Source organism: Nerophis lumbriciformis, linkage group LG04 (genome assembly GCF_033978685.3).
Source record: "Nerophis lumbriciformis linkage group LG04, RoL_Nlum_v2.1, whole genome shotgun sequence".
Taxonomy (NCBI): Eukaryota; Metazoa; Chordata; class Actinopteri; order Syngnathiformes; family Syngnathidae; genus Nerophis; species Nerophis lumbriciformis.
The window spans coordinates 8405141-8422407 of record NC_084551.2 but is presented as its reverse complement, the minus strand read 5'-3'; the positions used below and the strand labels follow the sequence as shown (position 1 = coordinate 8422407).

At 39.0% G+C, this 17267-nt stretch overlaps 1 protein-coding gene across 3 annotated transcripts in view; it reads right to left on the bottom strand.

The window, feature by feature from the left end:
- grik2 (glutamate receptor, ionotropic, kainate 2) overlaps positions 1-17000 on the bottom strand; it is a 581700-nt gene extending 564700 nt beyond the window's left edge. For all 3 annotated transcript variants that reach the window (XM_061948573.2, XM_061948579.2, XM_072912957.1), the window contains exons 1-2: positions 16897-17000; positions 5703-6118 (exon numbers count right to left, since the gene is read on the bottom strand). In XM_061948573.2, the coding sequence (XP_061804557.2) occupies positions 5703-5844 (142 nt within the window). In that variant the 5' untranslated portion in view covers positions 5845-6118; positions 16897-17000. The remainder of the gene's footprint in view (positions 1-5702; positions 6119-16896) is intronic.
- Positions 17001-17267: the final 267 nt, after the last annotated feature.

Here is a 17267-nt window from a genome sequence, read left to right as displayed (position 1 = left end):
ATGAAATTCTCATTGAAATGAATGGGATATTTTTGTAAGTTCCAAACCAAATTCCAGTCTTCCTGGAAATTCAAACTCTTCATTACATTCTATTATTACATTCATACTACATTTTGTCAGCATTTCAGTTCAACTTCAGCATTGGAGCATTCACACGCAATTCCTTCTGGAATTGCCTCCTCTAGTTATTATTGCTTTCCAAAATAATCAATAATGACAGCCACATGTTTGTTCTAAGCACATATATTCTTGATGATGTCATTAGGGATGTGATATAATCTCTCTACAAAAGCTAGTAACATAAATCAAATAAATGTACCATATCTGAAAACACAGACCTTAAACAGGTCTGTCAACGGATGAGTGGCGGCTCGCCTCGGATGAAAAACAAAACAAAAAAAAACATGATGGCTGTCTACCAGAAAATGCCTTTTTCTGCTACTAAATATGTTGTACCTGTTTCATATTGGAAGCATGAATGATTGCAGAATCAGTGTCAGCTATCAAACTGTATGTCTCTGCACTCATGGATCAATCACCATCCTGAGTGTGACAATATCTACATTCTATAAATTCTCTTTTAGGTTCCTTTTAAAAAAAAAAAGATATGTGTTTTGTCGTTGTTGTTGTGTTGTATATATTATATACATTGTTGATGACGTATTTATATATTATTTTACCCTGATTCATCCATCCATTTTCTACCGCTTGTCCCATTTGGGGGTCGCGGGGGTGCTGGAGTCTATCTCAGCTGCATTCGGGCGGAAGACGGGGTTCACATTGGACAAGTCGCCACCTCATCACAGGGCCAACACAGATAGACACTGATTATTATTGTAATATAGCAAATGTAGAGTAAAATTTGGATATCAGTCCAACTCCAATCGTTTCGACACCTAGTGGCGACAATAGTGCACTAAAAAAGATCATGACAGTAAGTTCAAGAATGTGGACACGTTTGTTACTGGATACTTTCTAATATGCTTCTGCCTTGGAGAATTTGTATCTATAAGTAAAATGTATCTATGATTATTTAATATGTGTTTATGTTGGCAAATGTGTTTAGACTGCACTTATTACGTATTTCTATCTTGTGTGCTATTGTGTGCTTAGCTGTTGTGTAGCTGCTAGTTCTTTGCAGCCTACCGCGTTTATCTTTTGTAAATATTTCAGGAAAATACCAACCATGTGTGCTTAATGGAGGACATTTGTGACCTGGCTGTCCATAGCTTTGCACGAGCAAATGCTCCGCCGGACTGCTTGTATCGAAGCTTATATCAGAGATTTTTGTTTTACAATTGTGTGAGTCAAAATGTTATGTAACACATTTCCTCTCCTATTAATAGATATACAGTACAGGCCAAAGGTTTGGACACACCTTCTTATTTCAATGCGTTTTCTTTATTTTCATGACTATTTACATTGTAGATTGTCACTGAAGGCATCAAAACTATGAATGAACACATGTGGAGTTATGTACTTAACAAAAAAAGGTGAAATAACTGAAAACATGTTTTATATTATAGTTCAGGGCGCCAGCGTCCAAAATCCGGCCAGCGGGAAGTCCCAAGTTTAAAAAAATATTATTTTTCATTATTATTTAAAAAAATATTTTCTACCGCTTGTTACTCTTGGTGTCTCCGAGCCACTCAGGCAAATCATATTGTCTAAAAATGCATTTTCCCATCGATCATGTGACATCATCAGCGGCAAGTGCGCGCTCTTACAGTCAATTAGTGTGCGAGGAATATATATACAGTATATATATATTTATATATATATATATATATATATATATATATATTTATATATATATATATATGTATATATACATATATATATATATATATATATATATATATATATATATATATATATATATATATATATATATATATTATAATATACTATAAATATTATAATATATATTATATATTTTATAAATAAATAAATACCATTTTATAAATAACTAAAATCCCCTGAAGAGCAGGGAAACCTGCGAAACAGGCTTGTAGGGATGAAATAGCCTCTGTGTTTTTTCCTGGCCTAACGTATATATATATATATATATATATATATATATATATATATATATATATATATATATATATATATATATATATATATATATATACATGTTAGGCCAGGAAAAAACACATATATATATATATATATATATATATATATATATATATATATATATATACACACGTTAGGCCAGGAAAAAACACAGAAGCTATTTCATCCCTACAATATATATATATATATATATATATATATATATATATATATATATATTGTAGGGATGAAATAGCCTCTGTGTTTTTTCCTGGCCTAACGTATATATATATATATATATATATATATATATATATATATATATAAAACACAGAGGCTATTTCATCCCTACAAGCCTGTTTCGCAGGTTTCCCTGCTCTTCAGGGGATTTTATTTATTTATAAAATTGTATTTATTTATTTATAAAATACATTTTATTTATACATTTTATTTATTTATAAAATCCCCTGAAGAGCAGGGAAACCTGCGAAACAGGCTTGTAGGGATGAAATAGCCTCTATGTTTTTCCTGACCTAACGTATATTCTGCTTTATTCAGGTATTGAGCACTGTATAACAGATAAACCACAGAAACCTTGACTATATATATATATATATATATATATATATATATATACATTAGTTTAAAAAAAATAATATTATGTTTATAAACACAGGAAATACGTCCGTAGACACATGAGGACTTTGAATATGACCAATGTATGATCCTGTAACTACTTGGTATCGGATTGATACCCAAGTTTGTGGTATCATCCAAAACTAACGTAAAGTATCAAACAACAGAATAATAAGTGATTATTACATTTTAACAGAAATGTAGATAGAACATGTTAAAAGAGAAAGTAAGCAGATATTAACAGTAAATGAACAATTCATTTTCACCACTTGTTCTGTATAATTTTGACAAAATAATAGAATGGAAAATGACACAATATGTTAGTGCATAAATTAGGAGCCTTTGTTTGTTTACTTACTACTAAAAAACAAGTTGTCTTGTATGTTCACTATTTTATTTAAGGACAACATTGCAATAAGAAACATATGTTTAATGTACCCTAAGATTTTTTTGTTAAAATAAAGCCAATAATGCCATTTTTTGTGGTCTCCTTTATTTAGAAAAGTATCAAAGTACCGAAAAGTATCGAATTCATTTTGGTACCGGTACCAAAATACTGGTATCGGGACAACACTAGTTTGGACTTTCAAGTCTGCAGAATGACTGGTTTGTTAGGTGCAATGTTTGACTGTATAATGAACAGAAAAATATACTTTTTGGCTATAATATCAACAATGTAAGAATATGTGGGCTCGGGATCTTTCTGTATGGAGTTTGCATGTTCTCCCCGTGACTGCGTGGGTTCCCTCCGGGTACTCCGGCTTCCTCCCACCTCCAAAGACATGCACCTGGGGATAGGTTGATTGGCAACACTAAATAGGCCCTGTGTGAATGTGAGTGTGAATGTTGTCTGTCTATCTGTGTTGGCCCTGGGTTGAGGTGGCGACTTGTCCAGGGTGTACCCTGCCTTCCGCCCGAATGCAGCTGAGATAGGCTCCCGAAAGGGACAAGCGGTAGAAAATGGATGGATGGATGGACAGTAGCCTGTACTGTACGTTATAATGGCGATTCGATACTTGTTTTTTTTTTAGCTTTCCAATATCAATATCGACCCGTAGTCCATACTTGCCAACCCTCCCGGATTTTCCGGGAGACTCCCGAAATTCAGCGCCTCTCCCGAAAACCTCCCGGGACAAATTTTCTCCCGAAAATCTCCCGAAATTCAGGCGGACTCCACAATATAAAAAGGCGTACCTGCCCAATGACGTTTTAACTGTAGAATGATGGAGGGCGAGTTCTTGGTTTCTTATGTGGGTTTATTGTTAGGCAGTTTCATTAACGTCCTCCCAACGCGGCAACAACACACAACAACAGCAGTCACGTTTTTCGTCTACCGTAAAGCAGTTCGTCTGCCGTAACAGCAATGTTGTGACACTCTTAAACAGGACAATACTGCCATCTAGTGCATTTGATGAAAGCACTTTTGTGCGTGCCACACATCAATGCATCATCAGAGAGGGTGTTCAGCATGGTTAGAAAGATAGTGACAGAGAATAGAACAAGGATGGACAATTCAACCCTTAACTCAACAATGAGTAGATGAGTGTTATGTGTGTGTATATGTGTAAATAAATGAACACTGAAATTCAAGTATTTATTTTATATATATATATATATATATATATATATATATATATATATATATATATATATATATATATATATATATATATATATATATATATAGCTAGAATTCACTGAACGTCAAGTATTTCTTAAATATATATATATATTATCTATATATATATGAAATACTTGACTTGGTGAATTCTAGCTGTAAATATACTCCTCCCCTTTTAGCCACGCCCCCAACCACGCCCCCGTCCCACCCCGACCACGCCCACCCACCCCCCCTCCCCCCACCTCCCGAAATCGGAGGTCTCAAGGTTGGCAAGTATGACCCTGCCTTCCGCCCGAATGCAGCTGAGATAGGCTCCAACAACCCCTCCGACCCCGAAAGGGACAAGCGGTAGAAAATGGATGGATGGATGGACAGTAGCCTGTACTGTACGTTATGATGGCGATTCGATACTTGTTTTGTTTTTTTAGCTTTCCAATATCAATATCGACCCGTAGTCCCTTGCCACGACATGTTTTTTTTTTTTTTAATCCGTTTTTTTAAATCTTAAATCTTAAATTTTGAATCTCACCTTCTTTATCAAAGTGCACAGGCACTCGTGTTAGCGCCAAGAATAGAACCAATCAAACGCATGCGCGAGAAATCACTTTACAAGGCGTCACACTGTCATGTCTAGACAAGCCCACATGTATGCTACAACTTTATTTTTGCAGCCGTATGCAATAAATAAAAAAAAAGCACAGCAAATAGGAAGCCTACTGGGTTTGGACTTTCTTTTTCTTTTTTTTTCTTTTTTTTGTCCTGTCCAGCTTCTCACGCAAATCATATAGTTGATGTAGATGCCCGTATCGGCTGTTCAGATTGACTTTACAAAAGAGAAGTCTCTTGTTGCCTTATTTGTATTTGACTTCATTAAATGTATTTATATTATCATTTGATGCAGATGGGATAGAAAGAGAAAAAAAAAAGGAAGACAGACGGGGGAATTGTGGGCACAGTAGGGGGATTAGACAGAGAGGGTTTGGACTTTCAAGTCTGCAGAATGACTGGGGTTTTTTTTTTTTTTGGTGCAATGAACAAAAAAAATATACTTTTTGGCAATAATATCAAGAATATGGCCAAACGACCATAGATATTTGTGAGAGGAAACATCAGGGAGAATTTTGGCATTGCCACTGTGGATAGAAAGGAGGTATGAAAACTCACACATAATCTTTTATCAGCTCAACCATTGGAAATAGCAACAGGTTCCAAACTTCTACCTGCAGCTTTGTCACTTATTCACTATAATCATGTTTCTATACAGTCAAATATCCTGAGCACACAACAACTTTGTGAAGGCGGAACCATTGGACATAATGGGACATACTAAACAGGGTTGAAACTTTTCTATGTGACATGAGAGAGCAAAATTGGGAAGCAAGCTCACCGAATCTCAACACGTGTGGCATCCCGTGAGAACATCCCACACAGTGTAAAAGCAGCAGCAGGAGACTGCGCCTCAATCTGCCGTTAGAAACCAGCAGGGAGGTCATCTTCACGGTTCCTGTGTGGCGCGCGCTATTCGGCATTGCCCTAAATCGCCGTATCTCCCAGGTGTGCGGTTTTTTTTTTTTTTCCTCGTTCACTCCGGCAGGTCAGACGAGCGCTTCCTCATATCCATAGGGGGGGTGGTGGGGTGGGGGGGGAGAAGAGAGGAAAAAAAAGCGCTGCGTGTCCGCGTCTCCGCTGCAGAAGCAAATGCTCTCCGGCTCGGCCGAGGAAGGAGACGGCGGTGATGATGGAGATGGTGAAGGACGTGCAGGGGCATCCATGTCAGGCGGGACGGAGTTTGAAGAAATCCATCTGGGGGGGGGGGGGGGGGGGGGGAGGAGAGACGGTCGGGTTTAGGAGAGACGGAGTGATGGATGGAGTTGGAGAGAGTGGTGCTGATGCTGCACTGGCGCAGAGCATCTGACATGCAGCCGGCTAATAACAGTTCACGCACTCTCACGTCTCCGCGGATGACATTATCTCACATAGTCCACCCTTCCCCTCCCCTACCCCGCCTCCCCCCCCGCCCGGAGGCTGTGTTGCCTTTCTAGATTGTCCTCACGGTTCACTTCAGTCGCCGCTCGCTCCGATCCGAGTGAGCGCCAGTCAATGAATTAGACAAGATTGCTGTTTGATCGGAGTCACTCGAGCGTGCGGGCTGGAAGCGACCCTGCCAGCATGATGAATAGCCTCTTTCCTTCTACTTATCTGTGGAATTATGACTTTTTTTTTTATTGTCTTATTGTTTGAGGCAGTGGGTTTTTTTTAACTTTTTTTCACCAAGTGCCACATCAGAAAAAAAAACTTGGCTCTCCAAGTCAGGCCCGGCCCTAACCAATCTGGCGCCCTAGGCAAGATTTTAGGTGGCGCCCCCCCCCCCCACATCGGCAGTGAAGTGTATATACTCACAAGAAACCGAATAGCTTTGTCTTTGACCTTTTTTTTTTACTTACAACTATACCTAATATATAAAGGGGTGGAAAAGTGACTATTACCTGCAGGGCAAACATTAGCTAACCAGAAGGCAATAACAATGTAAACAAAAAACACCTGCTTAAAATATCTAATACAAATGTCCCTGAGGAATGTAAGGTGGGAGTACTGTAATTACCTAACGTTACATTATTATTTTCCATAACAATTTAGCCCCCTCCACAATATTAACCCGACGTTAAAACAGAACTAGCTATTTATTGATTAGCAATTGCCGACTCATGTAACATTAGCTTAATGCTAAAAAGCCAGGTTACTATCACATTCTGTAACAGACAAATCATTTCATGTAGGCTAACGTTACCTACTTGCTACCTCTGTCTTTTCTCGTTTCTCCTCCTCTTCTTTTCTCTTTTTTCTTCCCTGGGCACCTGACAGTTTTGGCCGTTTTGACATCTTGTGTTGATTTTTTGATGTGGTGACGTCCAAAAAGAGTCATGATACGGGAAGGGAGGGGGCGCACCGTGCGGGGGGGGGATGTTGTAACAAATAATAATTCTATTAAATAGGCTTTACTTTGCATTTTAATTAACGTGGGATTATTTTTTTGTATTTAGAAATAATAGTACCAACTTTTTTTCTCTTTTTTTTTTTTTCTCTCCAACATTTGTGGCACTTGCGTGGCGCCCCCTGATGGACGGCGCCCTTAGCATTTGCCTATACGGCCTATGCCACGGGCCAGCCCTGCTCCAAGTACCAACATATTTTTTTTTTTTATATGTATTTATTCATTTGTTAGGGAAATCATAACACTACGGAGACCCTAAAGCATGGGTGTCAAACTCTGGCCCGCCGTGTAATTTCACTTGGCCCGTGAGGTGATATCAAATTAACACTAGAGCTGGCCCGCCGATTATATACAGCGGTGGTGCCGCGGTACACCGCTAATTCTCATGCTTGCCAAACCTCCCGGGAGACACCCAAATTTCAGTGCCCCTCCCGAAAATTGTAACGTCCCCTTTTCGTCCAGTCCAATGAGTGCTGGCACACAGAAGTGAATGCAACGCATATTTGATCTTCAGCAATACAGGTTACACTGAGGGTGGCTGTATAAAAACCTTGAACATTGTTAGAAATATACGCCACACTGGGAATCCACACCAAACAAGAATGACAAACACATTTCGGGAGAACATCCGCACAGTAACACAACATAAAACACAACAGAACAAATACCCAGAACCCTTTGTAGCACTAACTCTTCCGGGACGCTACAAGGTGTGTGTATGTGTGTGTGTGTGGGGGGGGAGCGGCAGGGTTTGGAGGTAGCGGGGGTGTATATTGTAGCGTCCCGGAAGAGTTAGTACTGCAAAGGGTTCTGGGTATTTGTTCTGTTGTGTTCATGTTGTGTTACTGTGTGGATCCATCCATCCATCCATTTTCTACCGCTTATTCCCTTTGGGGTCGCGGGGGGCGTTGGAGCTGGACAAGTCGCCACCTCATCGCAGGGCCAACACAGATAGACAGACAACATTCACACTCACATCCACACACTAGGGCCAATTTAGTGTTGCCAATCAACTTATCCCCAGGTGCATGTCTTTGGAAGTGGGAGGAAGCCGGAGTACCCGGAGGGAACCCACGCAGTCACGGGGAGAACATGCAAACTCCACACAGAAAGATCCCGAGCCCGGGATTGAACCCATGACTACTCAGGACCTTCGTATTGTGGATGTTCTCCCAAAATGTGTTTGTCATTCTTGTTTGGTGTGGATTCACAGTGTGGCGTGTATTTCTAACAATGTTAAAGTTGTTTATTCGGCCACTCTCAGTGTAAACTGTATCGCTGTCGATGAAGGATGCTTTGCATTTACGTGTGTGTGCGTACAGGAGCCGCTCATATCTTGTGACTGGGCAAGCACGTTGTTAGAAGGGAGGAAAAGCGGACGTGACGTCAGCTCGTAGAGGACGTTAAAAGCAGTGCCTGTAAGGCACGCCCCCAAGACTGTGGAATACGAGATATAATGACTGATGAACACTTTCAATCGATAATGAGGGTTGCCTCAGCTTAAAGCCTGAGCCCCGACATTAATGAACTAGCATCCAAGAAAAGATGCCAAGTATCTGGCTTGGGCACATCAGGTTAGATCAGTGTGTTGCAAACTGAGCAGTTTAAAGTCCAGAATGGTTGGTTTATTCATTATTTTATTTTCAAATTTATTAGCCTGTGGAAAAAGTTAATGTTGATATTTACCTCAGAAGGCTGCAAATAGAAAAGAGGCATTACATTTTTATTTAAATTGTATTTGATATGCCATTGATATTTTTTAATTATTATTATTATTATTTGAAACTCGATTTTGCATGTCACTATAAAGTTATATAGGCCTTGCTTGTTCAATATTTAATGCAAAACTTGTTTGGGTCCCTATTAAAAGGTTAATTTGTTCAACCTTGGCCCACGGCTTTGTTCAGTTTTAAATTTTGGCCCACTCTGTATTTGAGTTTGACACCCCTGCCCTAAAGGGACATGGAGGGGGAAAAAAGTATTGCGAGATATCGCAAAAGTACACTTTTGGAACTTTTTCAGGTTATAAGTTGAACTTTGCTTAAAAAAAAGTGTCTGTTTTCTCAGTACCTGTATTATACGGAGCCCCTTAAAGGGACATGGATGTTTTGCGAGATCTCGCAATACTTTTTGTGAGATCTCCATCCTTTCGGTTCACCATCGATGTGTTCGTTTTACTTTCGGTTCACTGACATAGGAAAAAAAAACTTTTGTGAGATCTCCATTAGAGATCTCCGACAATATCGGCCTGCCGATATTATCGGCCGATAAATGCTTCAGAATGTAATATCGGAAATTATCGGTATCGTTTTTTTTATTATCAGTATCGTTTTTTTTGTTTTTTGTTTTTTTTAATTAAATCAACATAAAAAACATAAGATACACTTACAATTAGTACACCAACCCAAAAAACCTCACTCCCCCATTTACACTCATTCACACAAAAGGGTTGTTTCTTTCTGTTATTAATATTCTGGTTCCTGCATTATATATCAATATATATCAATACAGTCTGCAAGGGATACAGTCCATAAGCACACATGGTTGTGCGTGCTGCTGATCCACTAATAGTACTAACCTCCATCCATCCATTTGACTCATTTTCATTAATTACTAGTTTCTATGTAACTGTTTTTATATTGTTTTACTTTCTTTTTTATTCAAGAAAATGTTTTTAATTTCCATCCATCCATCCATCCATCTTCTTCCGCTTATCCGAGGTCGGGTCGCGGGGGCAGCAGCCTAAGCAGGGAAGCCCCAGACTTCCCTCTCCCCAGCCACTTCGTCCAGCTCTTCCTGTGGGACCCCGAGGCGTTCCCAGGCCAGCCGGGAGACATAGTCTTCCCAACGTGTCCTGGGTCTTCCCCGCGGCCTCCTACCGGTCGGACGTGCCCTAAACACCTCCCTAGGGAGGCGCTCGGGTGGCATCCTGACCAGATGTCCGAACCACCTCATCTGGCTCCTCTCGATGTGGAGGAGCAGCGGCTTTACTTTGAGCTCCCCCCGGATGGCAGAGCTTCTCACCCTATCTCTAAGGGAGAGCCCCGTCACCCGGTGGAGGAAACTCATTTCGGCTGCTTGTACCCGTGATCTTGTCCTTTCGGTCATAACCCAAAGCTCATGACCATAGGTGAGGATGGGAACGTAGATCGACCGGTAAATTGAGAGCTTTGCCTTCCGGCTCAGCTCCTTCTTCACCACAACGGATCGATACAGCGTCCGCATTACTGAAGACGCCGCACCGATCCGCCTGTCGATCTCACGATCCACTCTTCCCTCACTCGTGAACAAGACTCCGAGGTACTTGAACTCCTCCACTTGTTTTTAATTTATTTATCTTATTTTATTTTTTTAAAAAGGACCTTATCTTCACCATACCTGGTTGCCCAAATTAGGCATAATAATGTGTTAATTCCACAACTGTATATATTGGTATCGGTTGATATCGGTATCGGTTGATATCGGTATCGGTAATTAAGGGTTTGGTCAATATCGGAATATCGGATATCGGCAAAAAGCCATTATCGGACATCCCTAATCTCCATCCTTCCGGTTCACCATCGATGTGTCTGTTTTACTTCCGGTTCACTGACATAGGAAAAAAAATCTTTGCGAGATCTCGCAATACTTTGTGCGAAAGTAAAACAGACAAAGCGATGGAGGAGCCTACCCATTAACAGCGAGAGAAATTTATTGATTTCTATTTTAGTATTGGCCTAACATATAAAGACATCAAATCGTATTATAGTCCCACAACTGAGCACAGATGATGGGTAGGCTAAAGGAAAAAATAAAAAACTTTTGCGAGATTTTCGCAAAAGTTTTTTTTCTTCCTATGTCAGTGAACCGGAAGTAAAACAGCGATGGTGAACCGGAAGGATGGAGATCTCACAAAAAGTATTGCGGGATCTCGCAAAACATCCGTGTCCCTTTAAGGGGCTCCGTATAATACAGGTATTGAGAAAACCGACACTTATTTTAGCAAAGTTCAACTTATAACCTGAAAAGGTTCCAAAAGTGTTGAGCAGGTCAACTATCTTAGGAATGGTAGATATCGGATCCGAAATAAACAGTAACAAATCATCTGCATATAGGGAAAGTGTATGTTCCAGACCGCGTCTACTGATTCCTTTGCTAAAACTAACCGATTTAAGTGCAATAGATAGAGGTTCGATTGACATAGCGAACAACAACGGGCTCAGAGGACACCCTTGACGGGTGAAATATTGGGATTTCATCCCATTGGTGCTTACGGACGCTTTAGAATATAAGAGTGCTATCCAAGATATGTAATTAGACCCAATGTAAAACCTTTTTAAGACTTCTAACAAAAAACTTTTTTTTTTTAATTGTCTTATTGTTTAAAGCAGTGGTTCTTCAACTTTTTAGTACCACCATATTGACCAGACCTGGGCAATATCAGAATATCAGAATCAGAAATACTTTATTAATCCCCGAGGGGGGATGGGGAGAAAAAAAAATTAAATCCAAGTTTAGGCTTGGATTGGTCCAGACTGAGGCCAAGGGAGGAAATACCTCACAGCCATAGCACACATAAGCATGCGTCTAAGAGGGAAACATCAAAGAACACAAAGGCCATTAAAGACATTAAAAGAGCAGAGCTGATGCAACCAGCCAAAACTGTTTTTATCATCTCAGAAATATTTCTTAAGTGAGATATTTGTTGTCAAAATTATATCGGGAAATGATCATTCACGCGTTCATTTCGTCTCGCATTGACTATTGCAATTCTCTCTTCACTCTTTTAAACAAGTCAATGCTAAAAGGACTTCAGACTGTACAAAATGAGGCTGCCAGACTTTTGACCGGTGTACCCAGAACAGCCCATATTACCCCCATTTTATCCAGTCTTCATTGGCTTCCGGTTAAATTCCGAATTGAGATTAAAATGTTATTCCTGACATTCCATGTGTTGCATGGTGGGGCCCCCTCAGTACATCACTGACTTGCTATGCCCCTACTCTTCAGGTCTTCAGGCCAGGGTCTTCTAAAGATCCCCAAAACTCGTTTTAAAACCCGTGGAGACCTGGCATTCCAGGCTACAGCTCCCAGACTCTGGAACAACTTGCACTAGTCCCTCCGTGATCTTGACTGTGTTAAACTTTTAAGAAACATTTGAAAACATCTCTTTTTAGTAAAGCCTTTAGTTAATGCACCTTTTAACTATCATTATCCTTTTTAATGATGTTGCCCGTGTTGTTTTAAATTGAATTTTTGTTTTACTTCACCTATGTTTTGTACTGCGCTTAGTGATTTTATCTCTGAAAAGCGCTTTATAAATAAAATGTACTTACTTACTTCTACATACAGCTTCAAAATAAATACACTTTTTTTTTTTTTTTTTTAACATATACACTGTGGTGGCCTCTGCCTCCTTTTACAGTAATATACACTACATTTTGAGGTGAAAATATTGCAACATAATATATATTTTTTTAGATTTTAGTTGAAAAAAATCTACTAATAAAATGCGTTCAAAAATTGTGTAATGATAGTATTCACTGTTCGAAGCGGCCCTCTGGGGCCAAACATAACTCCGATGTGGCCCCCAGTGAAAACGACTTTGACACCTCTGTTTTACATCATTTTTTTTAGACCTTTAACATAAAAACTGTCGCCGCCATTATGATGTGCAGTGTTTTTTTTTTAATGATCGTAAGTCTTGAACTATAGAAAGTAGTTCAATGGTCGAAATCTGCACTTTTTGAGTTTATACGAGTTATTACGGTAATCTATGTCACAGGAGCTCAGACCAGGAACAAACCAGAGTGGGCGGGGTTTGTTTTTGACACGTGTGTGTCAGGAAACAGATCCGGAAGCAGATTTTTACGTGATAATATATCATATTGTAGGTGTTTATTACACTTTGCATTCATATTTAGCTGTTTTTTAAATTTTTGTTGAGTTTTGCTTGATTTGAAAAGATACACAACTATCGAGGAGCTGGTCTGAGAAGTACTAGGGGAAGCGACATTCATATGTTGTTGATATTTAGTGTTTTATTGTTCATAGTTAATATTTTAAATCCCACTTTCTTTATTTTCATGTACATTTTGGGTGTCCCATTGAGTAAAAAACGGTAAAATTCCATTTCGCTTTTTTGGAGGTGGTCTGTCATAATTTTTTTAGAATTCCATCAGACGTTGTGACTTTTAGTATTAGTGTTCCTGAAAAAAAGGGACCCAAACACACATACTGTACAGCAGATTTTTACAGCTAAATGTGTTTATATCATTTATACACACATACACATTGGCCCCCCCGGACACATTTCTTCTCTCAATGTGGCCCCCAGAGTCAAAATATTTGCCCAGCTCTGATATTGACCAACATCAAAACGCAGTAACATGGTGGGTAGGGGTGTGGGGAAAAATCTATTCGAATTCGAATCGCGATTCTTACGTTGTGCGATTCAGAATTGATTCTCATTTTTTATAATTTGTTCTATTATTATTTTTAAATTATTATTTTATTATTTTTATTTTTTTAATTAATCAATCCAACAAAACAATACACAGCAATACCATATCAATACAATCCAATTCCAAAACCAAACCCGACCCAGCAACACTCAGAACTTCAATAAACAGAGCAATTGAGAGGAGACACAAACACGACACAGAACAATCCAAAAGTAGTGAAACAAAAATGAATATTATCAACAACAGTATCAATATTAGTAACAATTTAAACATAGCAGTGATTAAAAATCCCTCATTGACATTATCATTAGACATTTATTTAAAAAAAAAAAAGAACAATAGTGTCGCAGTGGCTTACACTTGCATCACATCTCATACGCTTGACAACACACTGTGTCCAATATTTTCACAAAGCTAAAATAAGTCATATTGTTGGTTCATTTAATAGTTAAAACAAATTTACATTATTGCAATTAGTTGATAAAACATCGTCCTTAACAAGCTTTTTACAAAAATCTACTACTCTGCTTGCATGTTATCAGACTGGGGTAGATCCTGCTGAAATCCTATGTATTGAATGAATAGAGAATCACTTTGAATCGGGGAAAAATCGTTTTTGAATCGAGATTCGTGTTGAATTGAAAAAAAAAATCGATTTTGAATCGAATCTTGACCCCAAGAATCGATATTGAATCGAATCGTGGGACACCCAAAGATTCACAGCCCTAATGGTAGGCCTAAGTATTCATTAAAGACAAAGCGGGGGATTTATTTAATCGTTTTGGCCACTGTAACATTACACACCGTTTGAACAGTAACAGAAACTTTTATTCGTAGATTGCACAGTGAAGTACATATTCCGTACAATTGACCACTAAATGGTAACACCTGAATAAGTTTTTCAACTTGTTTAAGTCGGGGTCCACTTAAATTGATTCATGATACAGATATATACTATCAGATATATACTATCATCATAATACAGTCATCACACAAGATAATCATCAGAGTATATACATTGAATTATTTATATTATTTACAATCCGGGGTGTGGGAAATGGTGGGGACACAGGGGGTTAGGTTTGGTTGGTATCAACACTTCAGTCATCAACAATTGCATCGTAAGAGAAATTGACATTGGAACAGTGTAGGACTGACTCGGTAGGATATGTACAGCAAGTAGTGGACATAGAGAGAGAGATCAGAAAGTATAAGAAAAAGTGTCTACATTTGATTATTTACATTTGATTATTTACAATCCGAAGAGGTATGATGAGGAAGGGAGGGTGTTAGTTTAGGGTTGAAGTTGCCTGGAGGTGTTCTTTTAGTGCGGTTTTGAAGGAGGATAGAGATGCCCTTTCTTTTACACCTGTTGGGAGTGCATTCCATATTGATGTGGCATAGAAAGAGAATGAGTTAAGACCTTTGTTAGATCGGCATCTGGGTTTAACGTGGTTAGTGGAGCTCCCCCTGGTGTTGTGGTTATGGCGGTAGTTTGGAAGTAGTTTGACATGTACTTCGGTATCAGGGAGGTGTAGCGGATTTTATAGACTAGGCTCAGTGCAAGTTGTTTTACTCTGTCCTCCACCCTGAGCCAGCCCACTTTGGAGAAGTGGGTAGGAGTGAGGTGTGATCTGGGGTGGAGGTCTAGAAGTAATCTGACTAGCTTGTTCTGGGATGTTTGGAGTCTAGATTTGAGGGTTTGGGAGGTGCTCGGGTACCAGGAGGTGCATGCGTAATCGAAAAAGGGTTGAACGAGAGTTCCCGCCAGAATCTTCATGGTGCTTTTGTTGACCAGAGAGGAGATTCTATAGAGAAATCTTGTTCGTTGGTTGACCTTTTTGATTACCTTGGTTGCCATTTTATCACAGGAAAGATTAGCCTCTAGAATGGAACCTAGGTAGGTGACCTCATCTTTCTTGGCAATAACAATGTCACCCATTTTTATAGTGAAGTCATTGACTTTCTTAAACGCTGTATTTTAATGAAGTAATTATTTGACGTACCACTCGATGGCGCACGCGTACCACTAGTTTGTGCCACAGTTTGACAAACACTGGTTCAAGGTGTAGTTGCATGCGCCATGATGAGTCAATTTAGTTTATCCCTCGCTTTACCTTTTCCATGAGGGGCGTTGCCTCTTTAAAAAACGTCTGAAGTATTTGATTGTGGCTTAAATTACATTTCTTCACCTTAACAAAAAAAACAAATCGGTTTAAAAATGTACAAATGTATATTTAAGCAACACTGACCTTTTTTTATTAATGAGAGTCTTGATCATTTAAACCGTTTAGGCCATGGAAGTGCACGTGCTGAAAACTTTTTAGAATAATGCACAATACCGTGGGGCGATATAGCTCGGTTGGTGCCAGTAACTTGAGGGTTCCAGGTTTGACCCCCCCCCCACATCCGCCATCCTAGTCACTGCCGTCGTGTCCTTGGGCAAGACACTTTACCCACCTGCTCCCAGTGCCACCCACACTGGTTTAAATGTAACTTAGAGAGAATGGGTTTCACGATGTAAAGTCACTAGAGAAAAGCGCTATATAAATAGAATTCACTATTTCACACTATTCTTTAGTGTTTATTCATACTTGTCATGTTTCTTAATCCACTGCCTTAATAATGTGAAATTGTGTTTCATTCCCTTATATGCACAAGTTTTAATAAAAATTCATAATCTTATGTCCCAAAAAAACAGTATTTTCTTATAATCTTGTCAAGTCAAAAATATGGAAAATGTTGCACAATAGACATTTTAATTCGCTGATTTTTTTTTTTTTTTTTTTCTTTAAGAAGCTCAGTGAAGTCAATAAAGTTGATGTTAAGCATTAACTACATTGTTTTAAAGACTTAAACGAATTATCTGCGGATCTTTAACAGCAAGCATTGTCTAATTCCAGCTCAATAACAGCATGAAAGTGTCGAGACAAAAACAAGCTCATTGGAGGTCAATATATATATTTTGATACGACATATTATTTGCCGACATATGCACGAAAATTATCACAACAATCTGACTGGTGCGAATTTTTTTTTTTTTTTTTTTTTTTTTTTTTTTAAATATAAATAAAAAGTCCCAATTTCAGAAAAATGCCAGTCCAAACTAGCCCAATGGATGCAAAAGTTGTCAGGGATCGTCTTACCTTCGAAAAGGAGAGCATCGAGCAAGAGTCTTACGTCCGCACAGAGAAGTTGCTTTGTTTCTGGATGGCGAAGCAGAGCCGCTTCATAGCACCGCTCGCCTCCGGGAAAGCCGCGCTGGATGCGGCCGTGGGGTAGACACGCCCCCTGTCGGCCGCTGCTAGGCACTGTTTACAGCAGCGCCTCTTAACCTTTTATGAAGGATTATTTTACCCTCCATGACCTTAAATATCAACCTTTCAAAAATGTGTTTGGAACAAAATTGTTTTTCTTCTCTTTCTGTTCATTAATGCATTTATATTTTCACATGTTGATAAAGAAATAATAAAATGCCATTATGTATAAAACTCAGAGGTGGGTAGTAACGCGCTAC